The sequence below is a fragment of the Vombatus ursinus genome, unplaced genomic scaffold (assembly GCF_900497805.2).
Source record: "Vombatus ursinus unplaced genomic scaffold, bare-nosed wombat genome assembly UNPS02014946.1, whole genome shotgun sequence".
In the NCBI taxonomy this organism is placed as follows: Eukaryota; Metazoa; Chordata; class Mammalia; order Diprotodontia; family Vombatidae; genus Vombatus; species Vombatus ursinus.
In genome coordinates, this window is record NW_020954724.1 from 2,024,955 (window position 1) to 2,044,952 (window position 19,998).

Below are 19,998 nucleotides of genomic sequence, written 5' to 3' on the forward strand. Positions count from 1 at the left end.
GCACAGGAATGCTTAGTCTGGATAAGAGAAGTCCTATGGGGCACATGGACATTTTTTTTGGCTAGGTAATGGGGTTAAGTGACTTGCCCAGGTCACACAGCTAGTAAGTGTTATGTGTCTGAGGCCGGATTTGAACTCAGGTCTTCCTGAATCCAGGACCGTTGCTCTATCCGCTGCGCCGCTTAGCTGCCCCGCACCTGGACATTTTTAAAGGGTGGTCATGTGAAGAAAAATTAGACTTATTCTGATTAACCTCAGATGGGAGAACTAGGCCCAAGGGATGGAAGTTACAAGGAGGCAAACTGTGGTGTAACCTAAGGAGAAATTGCTGGACATGGGAGTACACACCTATAATCCTCACTACTGGGGCAGTCTGAGGCTGGTGAATTTTTCTGATTTCAGGAGTTCTGAGATTCAGTAGGGCAGAAGTCAATCAGGTTTTTGCGCTACATTCAGCACCAGTACGGTGATTCCCTGAGACTGAGAAGACACTAGGCTGTTTAAGAAGGGATGATGATGATAATAATAATAACTAGCATTTATATAGAGTTTTAAGGTTTTCTGAGTGCTTCACATGTTAACTCATTCAAGTTAGGTAAATGCTCTTGTTATTCCCCTTTTACATATGGAGAAACTGAGGCACAAAGAAGTTAAGTGATTAGCCCAGGGTGGCACAGGTAGTAAGTGTCTGAGGCAGGATTCAGACTAAGATCTTCCTGACTCCAAGCCATGGACTTTATCCACAGGACCACCTTTCCAGGCCAGTCAGAAATAGAGTAGGTCAAAGCTCCCCTGCTGATCAGCAGTGAGATTGGGATGTAGCAGATAGCGGGAAAGTGGCAGAACTTCCAGTCTAGGAGAGACTCAGCATAAACAAAAGTTTTAATAAAAACTTTCACATATATATGTATATATATGTATGTGTGTGTGTGCGTGTATGTGTGTGTATGTATGTAAACATAAATAAGTATGAATTTCCTAACATTTAGAGCTATCCAAATATAAAGAAGTGGCTGCCTTTAAAAGTAGTAAATTCCTCATTATTTTAGCTTTTTAGTCAGAGGAGAGTTGCCTGATTTTCAGCGATATTATAGAGAGATACATATTTCAGGTAAAGTTAGACTAAATGACTTCTCAGGTCCCTTCCAACTCTTAAGATATTATGATTTCATGAACCATATGATTTGGTGCTGAATCTCTCCTTGCTCTTGCCGTTGGTTCATGTGTGTATCTCATTAAGCTCCCATGTAGAAATCAATTCACTGAAACTTCTTTCTCCAAAGTTGCCAGTGATCTCATAATTGCCCAAACCAATGACCTCATTCTCCTTGACCTTTGTGCAGCCTTTAACACTGCCATCACACTATCTTCCTCCATGCTCTCATCTCTCTAGGTTTTTGGAATGCCACTCACCCCTGGTTCTTTTCCTACCTATCAGACTGTTCTTTCTCCATCTCCTTTCTTGGGTCCTCATCCAAGTCGTGCCCACTAATCTTGGGTGTCCCACAGGTCTCAGTCCTTGGGCATCTTCTCTTCTCCCTCCTATACTTCTTCACTTGGTGATTTCATCAGCTCACATGGATTTAATCGTTATCACTACTCCAATGACTCTCCAATTTACTTATCCTATCCTAACCTCTCTGCTGACCTCCAGTCTCACATGGCCAACTACCTTTCTGATATCTTGGACTGGCTGCCCAATAGACATCTTAAATTCAACATGTCTAACACTGAACTCATTTCCTTCCCCCTAAATTATCCTCCCTTCCAAATTACTCTGTTACTGCTGGGGGTACCGCCATCCTCCCCGTCCCCTAGATTCTCAACTTAACTGTCATCTTCTACTCCTCACCTTCTCAGCCCCCTCATTCCATACCCAATTTCACCTTTGCAAAATCTCTTGAATATACCCTCTTTTCTCTTCTGACACTGCCAGCACCCTGGTGCAGGCCCTCATCATCTCACACCTGAATTATTACAATAACCTGTTAGTGGGTCTGCCTGCCTCAAGTCTTCTCCAATTCATTCTCCATTTAGTCACCAAAGAGATTTTCCTAAAGGTCTGACCATGTCACTCCTCTCCCCTAACCCCAACTCCCCTCAATATATTTCAGCGGCTCCCTATCACTTCCAGGATCATATAGAAAATCATCTGGTCATAACTAATACTACCCTACCTTTCCAGTCTTCTTACACCTTATTCCCCACCACACTGGCCTCCTTGCTGATCCACACTCTATCTTTTGGCTCTGGGCATTTTCTCTGGCTATCACCCTTGCCTGGAATGCTTTCCCTCCCTATCTCCACATCCTGACTTTCTTCAGGTCCCAATGAAAAGCCCACCTGCTAGAGGGAGCCTTTCCCAACTCCTCTTAATTCTCTTGCTTTTCTTCTCTTATTTCCTATTTATTCTGTACATCACTTACCTGTACTTATTTGTTTGTGTATTGTCTCCTCCGCTAGACTGTGATCTATTTGCTATGTAAATACTACCTATGATTGTTGCTGCTGTTGTCATCTCAGGCACCATTGGACATGAAGGGGAATTTTTATTCTCTTAGTGATTTTAAAAATATTCAAGGGCAAGATAATGGTGAGAAATTGTGGTAGCTCTTATAAATCACCATATAGAGATCTTACATTTATTAATCAGTTGCCTCAATTTACTTTATGATTTACACCTTTATGTAATATAGCCTTCTGAGGACAACAGAGGGTTGGAGGAGAGAGATAGCTTGATGCAGTGGAAAGAACACTTGAACTAAGGAACTCATTTCTAGCCCTGGATCTTCTACTAACTTAGCTGTGTGACCTTAGGCAAGACATTTTGCTCTTCTGAGCTTCAATTTCTTCATTTTAAAAATGGAAATGAGAACGTCTAACGCTGTCAGTGAGGATAAATAATTACTGTTGTCCTACAGAATTACAGTTACAGTACCACAAACAATCTACAGCTAACTACATCTATTATGTTGTAAGCATGATCTAACACGTCCAAATATTTGGTTAGGAGAATGCCAATGCAGCTGGCTAGAACTTGAGAGCTGGAAGAAGAGAGACTTGGGATCTGTCTAGTCCTGGTTCTACCGCTTATTAGCCTTGTGGCCTTGTATGAGTTCCTCTGAGCCTCAGTTTCCCCATCCTTAAAATCTGGATAATCTGCCTTTGTTATGTCACAAAGCAGTTGTGAAGATCACATGAAACAACCCAACAAAAGCCTGGAAAACTACAAGACACTTAACAATTGCAAGGTGATATTATTATTATTTTTTAAATATATATTACACCTGCAGACCCTGCCTCCCTCCTGGCTTTTCTGCCTAGTGGCTTCCTGAAAATCGTTCCTCAGACCTCAGCTCATTAGGAAAGATCACAGAAATTTGGAATGAGAAGATCTGAGTGCTTACTATTGCTGCTATAAATCTTGTAACTTACTACCTTGACCTTAGGCCAATCATTTAATCTCTCTCTCTTTCTCTTTTTTTTTTTTTTTTTTTTTGCTTTTTTGGCAAGGCTATCAGGGTTGAGTGACTTGCCCAGGGTCACACAGCTAGTAAGTGTTAAGTGTCTGAGGTTGGATTTGAACTCAGGTTCTCCTGACTCCAAGGCCTATTCACTGTGCCACCTAGCTGCCCCAAATAGATTGATTTTTTTTTTTTGGTGAGGCAATCGAGGTCAAGTGACTTGCCCAGGGTCACACAGCTAGTAAGTGTCAAGTGTCTGAGGTCAGATTTGAACTCAGGTCCTCCTAACTCCAAGGCCAGAGCTCTATCCACTGTGCCATCTAGCTGCCCCCATTTAACCTCTCTTGATCCCTATTTCTCCCTCTATAAAATCAAGGGTTGGACTTGAAGATTTCAGGTCCTTTCCAGGTAGCTCTAAATCCTATGACTAGTCTTTTGAGGTAGGGAGAGGCCAGTTATTCTTCCCATTTCTCTGAGGACAAAGCAGAAGGAAGTCTCCTGTGATGGAGCACAGAATGGAACTCAAAGGTCCCAAGGAACCTTATCTTTTCTCTTCATTGAAGGTACCCACCTTCCCTGCCTTTCTCCCTTGCCTCGGTCGCTTGATCCTGTCACATAACTCTTGGATGAGATAAGTAAACTATTGATTCTGATCAGATAGAAACCTACCTGGCTTTGCCATTTGCCCTGTCACAGCCTCCTAAAGTCTTCCAGGCCTTGTCATCTATCCTTCCTCTATGCTCTGTAGATCGCCACCACTGTCACCCAACCTACTGTTATAACCTAAGGACCCCTGACCTTACTGTCCATCCCAATACTGCATCCTTAGAATCTGGGGCCTTTCCATGTGCCCTGAAGTGCAATTTTCTTTTATGTGGTATCTTCTCTAATTAGATTGTAAGCTCCTTGAGAGCAGGAACTATCTAGGTTTTTTTGTATATATATTTTTATTCCCAGAAGTTAGTACAATGATTGGTATAGAGTGAATTCTGATTAAATTATTTTTCATCCATCCATCCATCCATCCATTCATCACAGGTGTTGGGAAAGTTCATTGTAACTTAAGTCTAACCAAATGATTATAAATCAGTAGTGTGTGTGTGTGTGTGTGTGTGTGTGTGTGTATGTTGGCAGCTAGGTGGTACAGCCAATAGAATGACAGGCCTTGAGTCAGGAACACCTGAGTTCAAATCTGGCTTCAAATGCTTACTAGCTGTGTGAAGTCACTTAACCTTGTTTGCCTGAGTTTCCTCATCTGTAAAATGAGCTGGAGAAGGAAATGGCAAACCATGCCAGTATCTTGCCAAGAAAACCCCAGATGGGGTCATGAAGAGGTAGACATGACAAAATGTCTGAACAAAATAAGTATGTATGTATATGCACATGCATGTGCATGGGTATGTATATTGTACAGACATGTATGTTTACATGTGTGTGTATTTATACATATATTATTATGTATCTTTGTAAATTTGCCTATTTTTAATCTTTTCTCTTCTGTCTTTAAATTTTATTTTAATTTTCCACACAGGTGAAAATGATCTTTCCCTTCTCCATTTCTCATAGGACTTTTCTGTCACCTCTCTTACACACTTCTCTCATTCTTCCTCAAATCACAGGTATTTGCATAGATGTCATTCTTCCCTCTCAGAAATTCCTTGGGAGCAAGGTCTGTGTTCTACCTATCTTTTGAGTCCCCAGTTCCTGGTATAATTAATTACCTTGCACACAAGGCACTGAAGAAGTTTTTTCTAGATGAACTACAAACATTTGCCCAAGGCAGCCAGTTTAGAATACTATTCCATGAGTACTGGGATTGGGATCAGGTTTCCATGGGTTGTGAACCCAGTTTACTGAGTGTGATCCATGTGTAACAAATCTGATATCTGATAGCTCACATCCCACATCACAGTCAGGCAGCTGCCAGCCAGGTATCACTCTTTCAACAGGGAACAAGTTAAACAACTGTTCCTCTCAATTTCTCTCTTGAACTTGACTGGAGAAAAGGTTGCTCTGTTCGCTCCCTGGAGTTGGAAAGGAGACCTCAGAGTGACCCTGGTCTCAGGGCAGCACTCTGACATTATGAACTGCTGAAAGTGGCCTGTGATTAGGTGCAGACCTCTTCTTAGGAGGCCAGAGAAGCATTCCTCCAGTTGGAGATGAACCTATCTCTAACTTGAAAGGTTTCCCCTGATTTCCAGATGTCTGGTGCAATAACCACAGAAGATAACGGCAGAGCCTACAGAATAACTGTCCCAGAAAATCCAATTTTCAAGATCTAACCTGCAATTTGATGAAGCCGCTGGTCTGCAAAATGTCACATGGACAGCAACATTGTGGAGTTGTACTCTTAAGATCTGAGCCATGAGAGGGAATATTTATAGATGAGACATCCCAGCTTTAATTCAACTGAAGAAGAAATATGGGACAATAGTGGAAAGAGTGGTTGGTTGGGCCTTGGAAGACCCTGGTTTGAATTTGAGGACTTTGGGCCTCAGTTTCCTTATCTGTAAAATAAGGAAATTTGATTAGATGACCTCTAAGATCCTTTCTAATTCTCTCCTCAGATACATGTGTATATGTAATAAATTACATATGTATAATACACAGTATATACATACACACATACACGCATATATACATACATACACATGAATTATATCCTGGGCAATCATTTTGACTTTTGCCTTGCCACTGGACTTCAATGACTCTGAAACAGAGTCACAAATTAGTCAATACATCACCTAGTGATGTCATTGATCCTCTTTGGAAACAAAGGTTGAAGAGTCACTACCCTGTTTACATAGGTAAGTATACACAAATATATACATATATATATATAGTATATATATACACACACACAAATTAACACATACATATAATGTGTCTCACCTTGTAACTTCTATCACACTTCATGTTTTCAGTTTGCCATTTCTTGATATGACAAGGTGTACCAAGATAGCTATTCCTTGGAATTTTTTTTTAAGGGACTGTTGGGATTTGAAGGTAGTATGATAAGGAAAGAGAAGGGTAAAAAGATTTGTGAACTGTTGGTTCTAAGAGTGATCCTAATCAAATTATGAAATTACTGACGTTTGCTTTCAATGACTTCTCCTCCATCTCTTTTTCTGCTTCTTTACACCTTCAGAGAGGGGTCCCTTGAGGTCCCACATCCTCACACTGTCATCAGACAGTTCAGACCTCTGCCTCCCCCACTCCTGAGCCTCCCCAGGCAGTCTGCCCTACTAGACAGTTCCTTATCTCCTCCCTCCTTCTCCTAACAGAACTCATTTCTGGTGTCTCTGGTCTCATTCCCACGGGGCCTTGTTGTCTGGTTTACTAAACTCAGTTAAAATAATTGAAGTTAAGGTTCTAATGTTCAATAATAGCCTTAATGTGTTGCCTCTTCAGAGATTAATTATAGAGATTAAATTATAGGAAAATTTGAGTTTTAATGCTTTCTTAATCAATGGTTGCTTTTAGGCCCACTAAAACTTACATTTACATTTTAAAAGGGGTCTTCTGGAGCCTTATTGCAAAGGAATGTGGTAGCCAAGCTACTTGTGGTTGTGGAAGGAAAGAGTTAGGACATTTGGGTTATGTCTCCATTCAACACACACATCTCTAAACAAAATACTCAAGCAAATTCAGTTGGTTATTTTTTTTTTAAAATACATTGGTATTTAAAATGGTTACTGACCATCTAGATTGCATTCAGCAAAGTACTTAGAGAATGACCAGTTTAACAAAATTGAGCTTTCCCTCAACAACAAAAAAGAAAAAAAAACCAGTTCCTGTGTTCATATAACATTAAGGCCAAGTTATTATGAAACTAGATGAGGGAACTAAAATGAGAAATCATATATTATTTGATTTAAAATTTACTGTAATCCATTGACTTTCTCAGAGTCCAGGTATCTGTGGTTAGTAACCCAATTTCAACATCTGGTAGTCCCATTTACAAGAAAATAAGTTCTTCTTGGTGTGATGTGATATTCTCTTGCCGGTCAGAGATTCTATTAATGATTTATATACCTTATGGAAAAAACATCTCCTATTTGGCACGTTCATTACATAAAAGGAGGTGGGCTGGTTGTGTGACAAGACTGAAGGACAGCAAATAGATGGTCAACCCATGGACCAGAGGAAGGCATCCAGCACGTGGGGTAGACTCACTGTAGGTATTTCAGGAGAGGTACCAACAACTATTAGTTATACAGGATGATAAGAAGGCATGCCTGAGGATTGTGATCTATTTGGTGTAGAAAGCATTCCCAGAGATGATATCAGGAATATGTCAGAGTTCAAAGAGAAAAATATAAACGAGTTATTGTGGAAGGGTGGATACAGCATGGATTTGGAATCAGAAGACCTGGGTTTGGTCCTAGAGACATTACTTTTCCTTTCTGGGCCTCTGGGCCTCAGTTTACCCATCTATAAAATGGAAGTTTTGAAGTGAGAGGTCCTTTAGCTCCCTTTCTAGCTCTACATTCCATGATACTGTGAATTTAGAGTAATGACAGTCTTTGGCTAGGTCAGCTGGTAGTAGATTGGACTTTTACCTGACTTAACTAAGAACATTCTAGGAAGTAGGGATTTCTACTGGTCAAAGTCCTTTTGCCCTTAAGCCTCTGTCCAGGGTCAAATGGGGAGAGGTCAGCGCTTCAGCAGCCAGATCTTGGAAAAGTTTTTACAGCAGGAATCTCATTACCCACAGATGATGGTAAAAGCATAATACTAAAATGAACATTTTGGTTAACTGCTTTATCCATGATTGCATCCGCTCTGGGTCATAAGGATCTGTCATGGTCATTATAATTTATATATAATATAGTTTAAATTTAAAATATTATTATTTAAAATAATTTATATATTATAATTTAAAATTGTAATTTAATTATAATTTAATATATAATTTATTATAATTTAAAATAAAAGTAATGTCTTCCCAATAGAATACAGTTTGAATAAAAAAATTGTTTGTCATTCTTGTGGTTTCGAAAAGGCAAAACTAAAAGGGTAGTAACACCTTTTTAAGATATAGTTGGGATGGGTTTTTTTTGGGGGGAGGGGGGAATTAGCTCTGTGATTTCATCAGTGTAAAAAGCTCTAGTGAGCTATCTACCTACCTATGAATGCAAGTTGGCACCTTCTCTGCAATTTATAGTCTTAGCTAATAATAGCAAATGCTTATACGGCATTTTGTGGCTTGCAAATCACTTTGCAAGTATCTCATTTCATCCTCACAATAATACTGGGAGATAGGTGCTACTATTATCACCATTTTACAGATAAGGAAACAGAGGCACAGAGAGGTTAAGTGACTTACTCAGGATCACACAGATAGTAAATGTCTGAGACTGGATTTGAACTCATGATTTCCTGACTCCAAGTCCCAAAGCTCCTAGAATACTGAGAAAATAAGTGATTTTTCCAGGAAAGTGTACAATTTTAATAAGCGAAGTATCCTTTACACAACCCTCATGCTACTTCCTACCTACAGGCCATCCTATCTTTTTGCTCATTCTGGCAAATGCCATTGTATAGCAGAAACAGGACTTAAGTCTAGGTCTTCTCTACTCCAAGGCCAACTCTCTACCCATTATGTAGTTCAGTCTCTTGTTGTATGTATATTCCAAGCAACTGAATGGGGCTGCTAGGTGGCACCATAGAGCACAGAGTGTAGGGCCTGGAGTCAGGAAAACCCATCTTCATGAGTTCACATCTGGCCTTAGACACTTAACTAGTTGTGTGACCCTGGGCAAGTCATTTACCTCTGTTTCCCTCAGTTTCCTCATCTGTAAAATGGACTGGAGAAGGAAATGGCAAACCACTCCAGTATCTTTGCCAAGAAAACCTCAAATGGGGTCACAAAGAGTCAAATGTGACTGAAAAAAATGACTGAACAACAACAAAATCTTTTAGGAACTCTGACAGACACCTACAGTATGCCTAGCTACGTCAAACACTAACCAGACATAGCTGAAACAATTACATTCAAATTCAATTCTTTTAATAAGGTCGTGTCAGCTACGGTTATAACTGAGATAAGGCAGAGCAGAGTTAAAATAGTAAAGAAATCACTGTCTCTTCTTAGAAAGTCAGTGAATACAGTTGTGTGCCACGCTGTTTACCACCAGGCAACAGAAGCAGCCTGGGGTGGTAGAAAGGGAGGAGTCTTGAATTTCAGCCCTGTCTTCACTACTCACTGGCCCTGGTAGCGTTGGACGGGTCCTTTCACTTTCCTCTTATCTCTAAAATGGCAGGCAGATCCCCAGAGACATTTCCGCTTCTTGCTGTCCCGTTAGGAACAAATTACCACAACCTGTTTCCCTCCCAGGCTCTGTGGTAATTAATTAAATAACGCACCTTCTTCCTCAACCTCCTCGCTTTTAATCTTGGAGCCCGGTCAGAGAGAGAGATCCCACTGATCCTAGGTGACTGCATCTCTGGCTGCCCTCTCCAACATCGGCTACTCTCTCATGTCTCTGGTCCCGGAGGAGGAATCAGGGTATTTCTTGCTCTCCATGGCCACATCGAGCCAGGCTTTCCCTTTGCTAATGCTTATTCAGCTTTTTCTTCCTTTGAATTCATTCTGTCAAAATGTATTTCCCAACTCAGACCACCATGGTTGTTGTCTAGCTCAGGTATTCTACTGCCTTTTTCAAGAAGTTGGGTAATGGTCTTCCCTTCCTTCCAAACTCGTGACTTCTTACTAGGGCACTCTAACATACATGCAAATGCTTCCCTAAACTGCTTCCCTCCCAGTTCCTCAGTCTCTTCTCAATCAAATCCCATGACCTACTCTTGCATTCCACAGCAGCTGCACATGACCGTGGTCATATCCCACTTCTCATCATCAACCACAAGTGTTCTATTTCAATGATCAAAAACTCATAAGCTTCCCTACTAAACCCCTTCCTTTTCTAAACTTCTCTACCTGTTAAAGGTACCATTATACTCCCAGTCATCCAGGTTTGCAAATTCAGGGCCATCCTTGACCCTTCTCTTTCCATTTTCAAATAAACCTGACTATTATGATTGATCAGGTTGGTCAAATATGTGTATGTATGTGTGTGTGTGTGTGCATGTATGTAAATGATTCCATTATTCCATTGCATAAACATGTAACACCGTGCCTCATAATCATTATGTTCTGAAAACCTGGCAGGAAATTTCAATTTTCTTATATTTGGGGACTTTGTTCCCAATCACCAAGTCTGTTTTATTTTGCAACTTCATTGCAATTAGTTCAGAAAGATTAACATGTCAGAGCATACCTTGGGGAATGATTTCAGTGGGAATCTACTTATTTCCCCATTTCTGACTGTACTGTAGGTGGTAGACCTCTACGGAAGGGGGACCCACCGGCAAGCTTAGTGATGCCGCTGCTTATGGACTTGGGCACGTATTTGCTCTTATTTTCCAGCAGAAAATCTGCAGCACCTAGTGTTCAATGTTGAAGATTGATCCCACCCCCAGTGGCCTGGAAGAGAGCAAAGGGTGAGGGAACAGCACATCTGTAACAATCGGACAGGTGTGAACAGCTGCCGATTGGAGGCTGATGGAGGTGCTGGTGAAGCGCATCAGGAAGGCAAGGGCTCCCTTCTGGGGAAGGGAAGTGTAAAGTTTTAATAAATGAAGTGTCTTTTACACAACCCTCGCACCCCTTCCCCCCTACAGTACAAGCTGTCCTATGTTTTTGCTCATAGCAGCTGGCAATTCTTGAAGAGGCTGAGAAGAAAAAGGGTATGTGACGTATGGCAATTCAGAAGCGGCTCAATGAATGCCCCCTTTCCCGCTCCCCCCATCACTTTGTAAAGGAGATCTGGGATTGGCAAAGTGGGAGAGGAGAGATGGAAGCTAGGTCCCCCTACCAGCCTTTCATCGCTGTGTAAGCAGCCTTTAACTATTCCTTCAAGACCACTCAGAATTTTTTTTTCCCAGCATAGGTTTTTACTTTTTTTGCCTGAGAAAACTGTTGTAGGATTGTCTTCTTCTATGACCACTTAAGTTGACAAAAAAAAAAAGAATATGGAATGTAGATGATAGTGGTGAAAATAGAGATTTTTTTTCCTCCCATGATAAACTTATTCTTCTTTGTGGAGTAAAGAATTTTGATAGTCAACAAATAATAGCTTTCACTTGAATGATGTTTGGTAGTTTACAAAGCACTTTTCATAAATTATCTTATTTAATCTCATCATCCATATTGTAAGGTAGGTGGTATGACTATTATTATCCCTACTTTTTAGATAAGGAAACTGAATCTCAGAGATGTGAAGTAATTTGACTGAGCTCATACTGTTCATAAATGGCACAGCCCAGGCCTTTGGCTCCAAAGCCTAGGCTTTCCCCATTATTATATCACTAAGGTCTTGCACAAAGTACTTTGGGGGCATAAAAATCCCTCAAATACTTCATATTCTGGTTTGCCTCAGTTTCCTCATCTGGAAAATGGGGATAATTATAGCACCTACTTCCCAGGGTTGTTATGAAAACCAATTGAGGTAATATTTGTCAAGTGCTTAGAACAGTGCCTGGAACACAGTATATGCTATATAAACATTAGCTATTATTACCATAATTGTTATTAATTATTATTATTGGAAGAGGGTCAGGAGAGTAGGAGATTACGGCATTCCAAACAAAGGGAAGAACATGATCAAAGTACCAAGTCAGAGAAGCACAAGTCATGTATGCACATGTGATCTTAGCACCACAAATCATGGGGAACAATAGTTTAGTTGGATTGCTATTTAGAGGTAAATGTAAGGAAAGAACAGAAAATAAGGCTGGAAACAGATCATGAAGGACCTTAAACTTCATGGTAAGAAGTATGGGCTTCTCTCAGTATGCCAAAATGGCATTGACATCTTGAAGTGGGGGTGGCTGGCTCCTGGGTGGCCAAGACCACGGGCTCTTAAGACGTTGAAAAGTGCAATGCCAGCCCACATGGTAAATCGTCTTACCTCGTTGTCAGACAGTGTCTCCCTAATGTAGTCTGCCATGATATTGACTGAAAAGTCAGTTATCCTGCTCATCCTGAAACACCAGAACCAGAAGAAGTGACTCCTGAATGTTTAGAGAAGGCAGAGCACAGAGGATTGGACCAGGGAACTCTAGGAAAACCACTGCGTCCTCACACTTACATTTTCTATTGCTGCTATTCCATGAAACCCAAACTTTGGATCTCAGGGAGGCCTTCCTGGAAGAGAGATAGTATCTGGACTGTGGACTCCTTTGAGACATTTGGATGATGCCATCTCTAAAATAGCCTAGCTCCTTTGAACAAAAAAAAAAGCCCTTTGAGTAACTTCATTTTGTAGTTGGATGACTTATGTTCACAGTAAAAGACTTTCCCAGTTCCCCTTCACCTTGCCTATGATCCTGTCTCAGCCCGCTTAGGAAAGTGAACATACGGCTTTTCTGTTCATCTCTCCTTCTCTGCTCTGTTGTCTTTCCTTTGTATGAAAGTGTGTTTGGTTCAGCTCAGATTCTCCTATCTGACTGGGCTTGGGTTTTCCCTACAGATTCCTAAGAACAGCTAGCAAATTTGCTTATTTGAGAGTATCAGCCTTCACCTGACCCAAATTAATATCTCAGAGCCAATCTTTCTCAGCCTGGCCCCAACTTTCCTCTGCTAATCTCTCCAGCGGTTTGCTGATCAATGTGACCCTTCAGCTTCCTACCCACTACCTAAAAGGCTCTGATACAGAGAACGGAAGGACCAAAGAAATGCTATAGAAGATTCATCTGTTTGTGGCATGATGTCAGTTTAGAGTAATGAAAGATGACTTGGCCTATGGGACTATCCCAGTCAGAGTGATCCAGAGCTCCCCTGGAAACTTTCAAGGAGCATTCATGACTCAGCATTTGGGCACATCTGAGAAGATGACTTCCTGGCTGCTTCTGGCCATGTGGTGGCTTGGGGTAGAAGGACATGGGTGTTTACAATTAATAAAGTGATGCCCTTATTCACTGATGAGCCAGAGGAGCCAATGACTCAGTGGACCTTTGGAAAAGGAGAGATAGCTTCTTGCTCATTTTTTTCCTGCTCTCTTGTTTTTTTTTTTCTACTCTACCCCTAATGGGAGTGAGGGGATGGCTTGTGCTCTCCCCCATTCCTGCGGCTCCACGTGGAACCCAAATTCATCTAGTCCCACTTGGGGCTAGTCCCCTGGGTGCCTTTTCCAATTTCTATTCACTTTTCTAGATGACTGCACATTGTTCTTGAGGCGAATGTGATCAGACTTGGAATTGGGCTTGTGAGTTTGAGAGGTTTCAAGGTCCTGGGTCCAATCAGGAGAACCAACCAGCAGCAAGGACAGCTGTTCTATCAGTGACAACAGTCACTAAAAAAAAAAAAAAAAAAAAAAAAAAAAGAGGATCCCTGGCCAGGCTTGCTAGAGGACATGAACTTTGAGGAAGACAGTGCAGAGCAAAGGTGAAATGTAAAATGCCTAGTTAGCTGTGCTGCAAACTGCTTCATATGTAGATGAATTGAAGTATCAACCTTCTGGACTGGTACAGCAGTAGTTAGCACTGTGGTTTATTTAGTTAAAAGTCTCACTGTCAATGTACACTTGAGAGAATCTTTTGCGCTTAACCTTTTTTTTTTTTTTGGCAAAGCAATCAGGGTTAAGTGACTTGCCCGGGTCACCCACCTACTAAGTGTCAAGTGTCTGAGACCAGATTTGAACTCAGTTCCTCTTGACTCAAGGGCTGGTTCTTTATTCACTGTGCCACATAGCTGCCCCTTAACATTTCTTTTAAGGGTAGTTGGCCCATACTTGATTCATGTTGCATCTTGTGTACCTTTCTACTCCCCTACTCCCACACTTTTTGAGGGAAACTCTGGACATGATTCTAAAACAAAACTTTAAATAATTTACCTCTGGGGCACCAGGATAGGGTTTAATGAGCCAGGAGTGTGAGAAAAGGGAACCTAACCCCTCTCATTAGAGACCAGGCTTTTTCTAGGGTCGAACCCAGGATGGACTTCAGACCTGGACCTAAAGTAGAGGGGCCCCTTAGCAAGAGGGAGCGGGTGAAGTGCCCCAGCCCAGGTTTGTCAATATTAGATTAGCAACTGGGACAGAGAGGCATCAGCTGCTCTGTGGGTGAGGCCTCAAAGGTGAGTGATTACCAAAAAGAGATTAGCACCAGACCTAGCAGAAGGGAAACTATTCACAGCCGTGAGGTAGATGTATCCTTCAAGAATGGGGCTATTTCCTCCTTAGCGGATAGCGGCAGAGGCAATGTGTTCACCAGCACAGATTGGCATAGGCCGTGGGTTACGCAGCCCCCGTGAAGACAGTCACAAGGACCAGCAGAACACCAGGGCCCAGATGAAGCAACAGCTGATCTAACCATCTGTGGCAAATGCTTCGAAGCCCCTCCCTAGCATCACTAATTGGGAAGATAATTATGAAACACGGCGTTGAATAGGCAACTCACTGCTCCCAAGTGCTGCATAAACCAGATTAAAATGTAATTGGGAATGTTTAACAAAATAAATACGAATACAATAAAACATAGATAATACATTTTAAAACTAAGTCAACACAAGCGCAAAGATCTACATGTACGGCTTAGTGGTCTCCTGGTTTCTATTAGAGTTTGACATCACCCTCCTGGGACACAGAGAAGTTAAGTGACTTGTTGAGAGTCAAACAGCCAATATGTGTCAGAACCAGTGGGACTTGGTCCCAGGTTTTCCTAACTTTCAGGTTTTCTCTCCTATCCACTACACAGTGGTGTCAAATTCAAATAGAATTGGATCTATGCTAGTTTTATGTTGACTTAGAAAACCACAAATTGACATTATATATGTTGTTTTGTATTTTTTATTTCTTTTGTACATTCTTCAATTACATCGTAATTTGGTTCAGGCTGTATTTAGGATTTTTGAGGACCACTTGGTGGAGGTGAGTTTGACACCTCTGTTTTACACCAAATAATGTTATTTAAGGCACTTTGCAAATCTTAAATGTTATCTATTGTTATTTTCTAAATGGATAGTTTTAAGGCAGAAAGGTAGTACTTGACACAATAATGGTTGACTACTAGGAAATGCTCAGAGATAAAGAAACAACAAAATCTCCTGTTGAGTCATTTTTCAGTGGTGTCCAGTCTTTATGACCCCTGTTTAGGGTTTTCTTGGCAAAGATACTGGAGTGGTTTGCCGTTTCCTTCCCCAGCTCATTTTACAGATGAGGAAACTGAGGCAAACAGAATTAAGTAACTTGCCCGGGGTCATACAGTTAGGAAGTGTCTGAGGCTAGGTTTGAACTCATGAGAATGAGCCTTCCTGATTCTAAGCCTAGTGCTCTACCCATCTCTGCCACCTAGCTGCCCCAAGTCAGTCTCCACATAGGTCTATTGTGTCTGTATCTGCCTGCTTAAGCAATGCCTAAAAACATAGAGTTTGTCAGTTGCCAGTTGAGGCTGTACCCACATTTCTCATAGAAAAGTGAAAAATTAAGCCAATTTTGAAAAGTGTTACTTGGTCTATATGATCAACCAATCAATCAACAAGAATTATTAAGCACATACTTAGTGCCAGGCTTTGCTAGCTACTATCAATACAAAGAAAAAATGAAAACAAAAATAGTTCCTGCCCTCAGGGAACTTACATTCTAATAGGAGAAAAACCTGGAAAAATTAGAACATACAAGATAAGTTGAAATTGGAAGATGACTGGAACCTGGTGGGGACAGAAAAGTAGTCCTGAAAGCTGCAGCATTTGAGTTAAGAATCCATACAACCATTGTTCACTTGTTTTTTTTTTTTTTTTTTTTTTTTTTTACTGAAGTGACTTTAAAAAATAAAAAAAAGAAAAAGGGAATTAAACAATGAGTTAGGTATAGACTCAGGGCCAAAAAAGGAAAAGTCAATTAAAAGGGGAAAAAAATCAATTGATTTCAACCAACCAACCCATTTTATCTTATTTCTTTCTGAATTAACTGAATTTAACTGAATTAAATGAGTTGACTAGCCAACTCATTTAAAATGGACATCTATATGTGTAGAAAAAGCCTTTGTCTAACCGAGTATTAAGCCACTTACTCCTGTATTTTACTGTCTTGCTTTTAAAAATCACTCCCTCTAATTCCTCACATGCCTACTGCAGTCACCCAATTCAAATCTTTGGTCTGAATCAAGATAACACAGGTAATGCCAAAATGGATCCGTAGCTACCCAGATCTATGTCGACAGTGATGAATCTGCTATTGTGTGAAGAAATGGGAAAGGAATCTGCTAAAAATCCCAGTGTGACATGATAGAAATATCAAGTAATTTGCCTTCAGAGAGCAAATTCACTGTAATTCCTTGAATTATATTAAGTACTCTGAAACACTGATTTCTAGTTGTTTTTTTAATTACATACTCAGTTCATTATTCCTCCCCTTAAAAATTTTGTTAATTATATTTCTATTCTATGCTTTCTCCTCTGAGGACTGATACAGTTATGTCCCAGAAATTTAGTATGTTAACTCATTGTTATCAATCTCATTCACATATTTATTAGTTGTTTCTATGATTTGTTCTTTGGCTTACTCATTATTCAGAATGTCATTAGTAAGTCTCCATTTAGTATCTTTCACTTGGTTACTCTGAATTAATTTGACAGCACACAAGAAATATTTACCTATTGAGTGGGCACGTATGTTTGTCCATGATCCTCCAATAAAAAGAGAATGTAATTGTTCTGCTCATGCCCTGTATAAGTTGACATGTATATATTACAACTACATATACACATATTAAAAATGTCTAGTTAGACTCCCTTGATCTAAAGGACCTTTTGAATTTAAACACTATACAATATGCCTTCATTTCCCCCAAACTCTAGTTCATTGTGGCAATATAGATTTTATGAATCATTGTCCACGTTTCTCTGTTCAGTTGATTTGGGAAATCTTTCTATACTTTTAAATATGAAATTTATAAATTATGTGAGCTTTAGGCCTGACAGAAGCAATGAAGCAAAATTATTAAAAGATTCAGTTGTAGATATGGGACTTTACTTGAATGGTGTCATCTGGGAATCTGAATGGTGACACTTGCATGAGGTGGGCTTACCTGCATCTCGGTCCCTGATACAGTAGTCTGGAGAGTTCTCAAAATAGACCAGGTCATTTTTAGTTGGTTTCTTAAATCTCTTGTTAGCCACAGTGAAACCAGTGCCATCTTGATTCATGACTACCTGGATGGCCCCATTGTACTTCTTCCAAAGATAATCTCCCGTCTTTCTAAAGTCAGCCATGGCCAGCCAACAGGTCCTCAGGGTGCAGGATCCACTCACCCCATGGCATTTGCATTCTTGTTTCAAGAACCGCTTTACAGCCTATTAGAAAAGGCAGGAAAATATTAGCAGAGGTGAATGTACCCCAGTACCCAAGTAACACATTATCTCTTCTCCTCCATGAATTTAGTTATGGCACCTAAAATCTCAGGATAATTTGTGTGGTGCTTTATAGCAAGGGTTCAAGAGCTCAGTCATTGTAGGGAATGATAGGGAGAGTTCAGTCAACACTATTTATTTATTTACCTAAGAAGGTAGGTAGGGCTAAGGAATCCGTGATTTCACCCAACCACTAATGAAGATCTGCCACTGGTCCGTAATTTATAGTCTTAGAGAGGTCCACGGAACACCAAGAAGTCAGATGACGCGCCCAGGATCATACTTGAATGTAGGTCTTCGTGACTCATGGCCTGGCACTCTATACACTTTGCCAGGTAGCCTCTCTGTCCTAAAATTAAGGTGGGGGTAGGGGAGGATGATTAATTCCATTTGGATCACAGATCTGGAGTTGGAAAGAGGCATCTATTCCAACTCCTTAATTTGATAGATGAAGAAATTGAAGCCTGGTATTGTTAAGTCATTTGCCCAGGGTTACACAGATGAGAGGTGGGATTAAAACTTTGGTTCTCTGAGGCTAGAACCAGTGCTCCTTCAACTGGGCCACATTGCCAATCAAACCTTCACCAGGGAAGGAGACCAATCTAAAAGTGGTGAAAAGGATGAATTACAGTCATTCTTAAAGAAATGAAGTTTTAATACTTTGCTTACCATGTATAATCTGTATCAAATTGCTTACCATCTCAGGGAAGGAGGGAGGGAGAGAATTTGGAACTTGAAATTTTAAAAATGAATGTTAAAATTGTTTTTACGTGTAATTAGGAAAGAAGTAAAATATTATTCAAAAATACTTCGCAAACCTATTAGTTATCATAGTTATAACTTGAATCAGGCTAACCAAGCCATTGCCAAGTTGGGTTTCTTTAATGAATAATTCTTAATTAGCACATCGATTATATGTATGTGCCACCCTTTCTGGGATACATTCCCAACTTAATAATCACAAGTTTCAAGATTGGGTCCCCAGAAGAGTGGCTACTTTCTCCTCCATATTCTAAGGTATTCTGTGGGTCTATACTCCTACAGCTATGGTTCCTAAGCCCCACTGGTTAGCTTACCTTTAATAGTCATCCAGTAGATACAATTAGCTCAAAGCAAAGGCATTTACTAAGGTGGCATAGTAAGAACAGTAGCTACAAAACACTATCCCCATAAACCTGGGGCATACTTTCCCATAGATACACACAGCACCTGTGGGAAGAGTGGGCACAAATTTAGAGTATAATGATAATAAGGCACACATGTGGACAAGGCAACTCATACCTCTGGTGCTTTAGGGTCCTAATTTTTTTTTCTCTTCTCCTGGATTCCTCATGTGGCCCCCCTCTGAGTACAGCATCACTGTGGGGGGGGGGGGGTCACCCCACTGGCCTCCCTCCCCACATCTGCTCTTCCCTGCAGCTCAACTCTCAGCTGCCAGGACATTGACACCATAGTCGGTTTCTTCACTCTGTTGCCAGAATCCTAGATCCTTGAAACTGCTTCTCACTTTAAATACTGCCTTTCTGTATCTTTATAGAGAATATGTCTACTCTCTACCTTGAATGGCTGAACTTTCTGAATTGTTCGACACTGGTGTCTTCTATTGGTCAAATAGTGCTTCGCTATGGAGGAAAAGATTTTTTTAAAAAAAATCCCTGTCCTACAATCTAGATGCCCTAGTAGAGGCACAGGGGTCACATTCTACAAAGCTATTCCCTGCTCTGAATCCCTTGAAGCCTAAGACAGTTCAAATGTTTCCAGGACATGGCAAGATGAGCTTTATAAAGGCTTCCAGGGGTGGGACCAATCTTTTCCCAACCAATGGCCGGCTGCCACTGAAACTGAAGCCAGGAACTCCTTCACATTTCATAAAGGGGTGACAGAGCACCTCATTAGCATATTCATATTCATTGCCTGTAATCTCTCCCTTACTTTCTATGGTTCCATCAAACTCCACCCCCTCTCTCCGGATATGAGTATCTCTCACATACTGTATTACAAAACAGGTTTTGAGCAGTTTACATAGTCCTTTCAATTACATTTACATTATTCATTTATTTAGCAAAGCCATATATAAAGATAGATAGATAGATAGATAGATAGATAGATAGATAGATAGATAGA

At 40.6% G+C, this 19,998-nt stretch overlaps 1 protein-coding gene across 5 annotated transcripts in view; it reads right to left on the reverse strand.

Annotated features, from left to right (window-relative positions):
• The window catches only part of WNT2 (Wnt family member 2), a 74,525-nt gene that overhangs the window by 21,731 nt on the left and 32,796 nt on the right, over positions 1-19,998 (reverse strand). For all 5 annotated transcript variants that reach the window (XM_027844990.1, XM_027844992.1, XM_027844989.1 and 2 more), the window contains exon 5: positions 17,553-17,817. In XM_027844990.1, the coding sequence (XP_027700791.1) occupies positions 17,553-17,817 (265 nt within the window). The remainder of the gene's footprint in view (positions 1-17,552; positions 17,818-19,998) is intronic.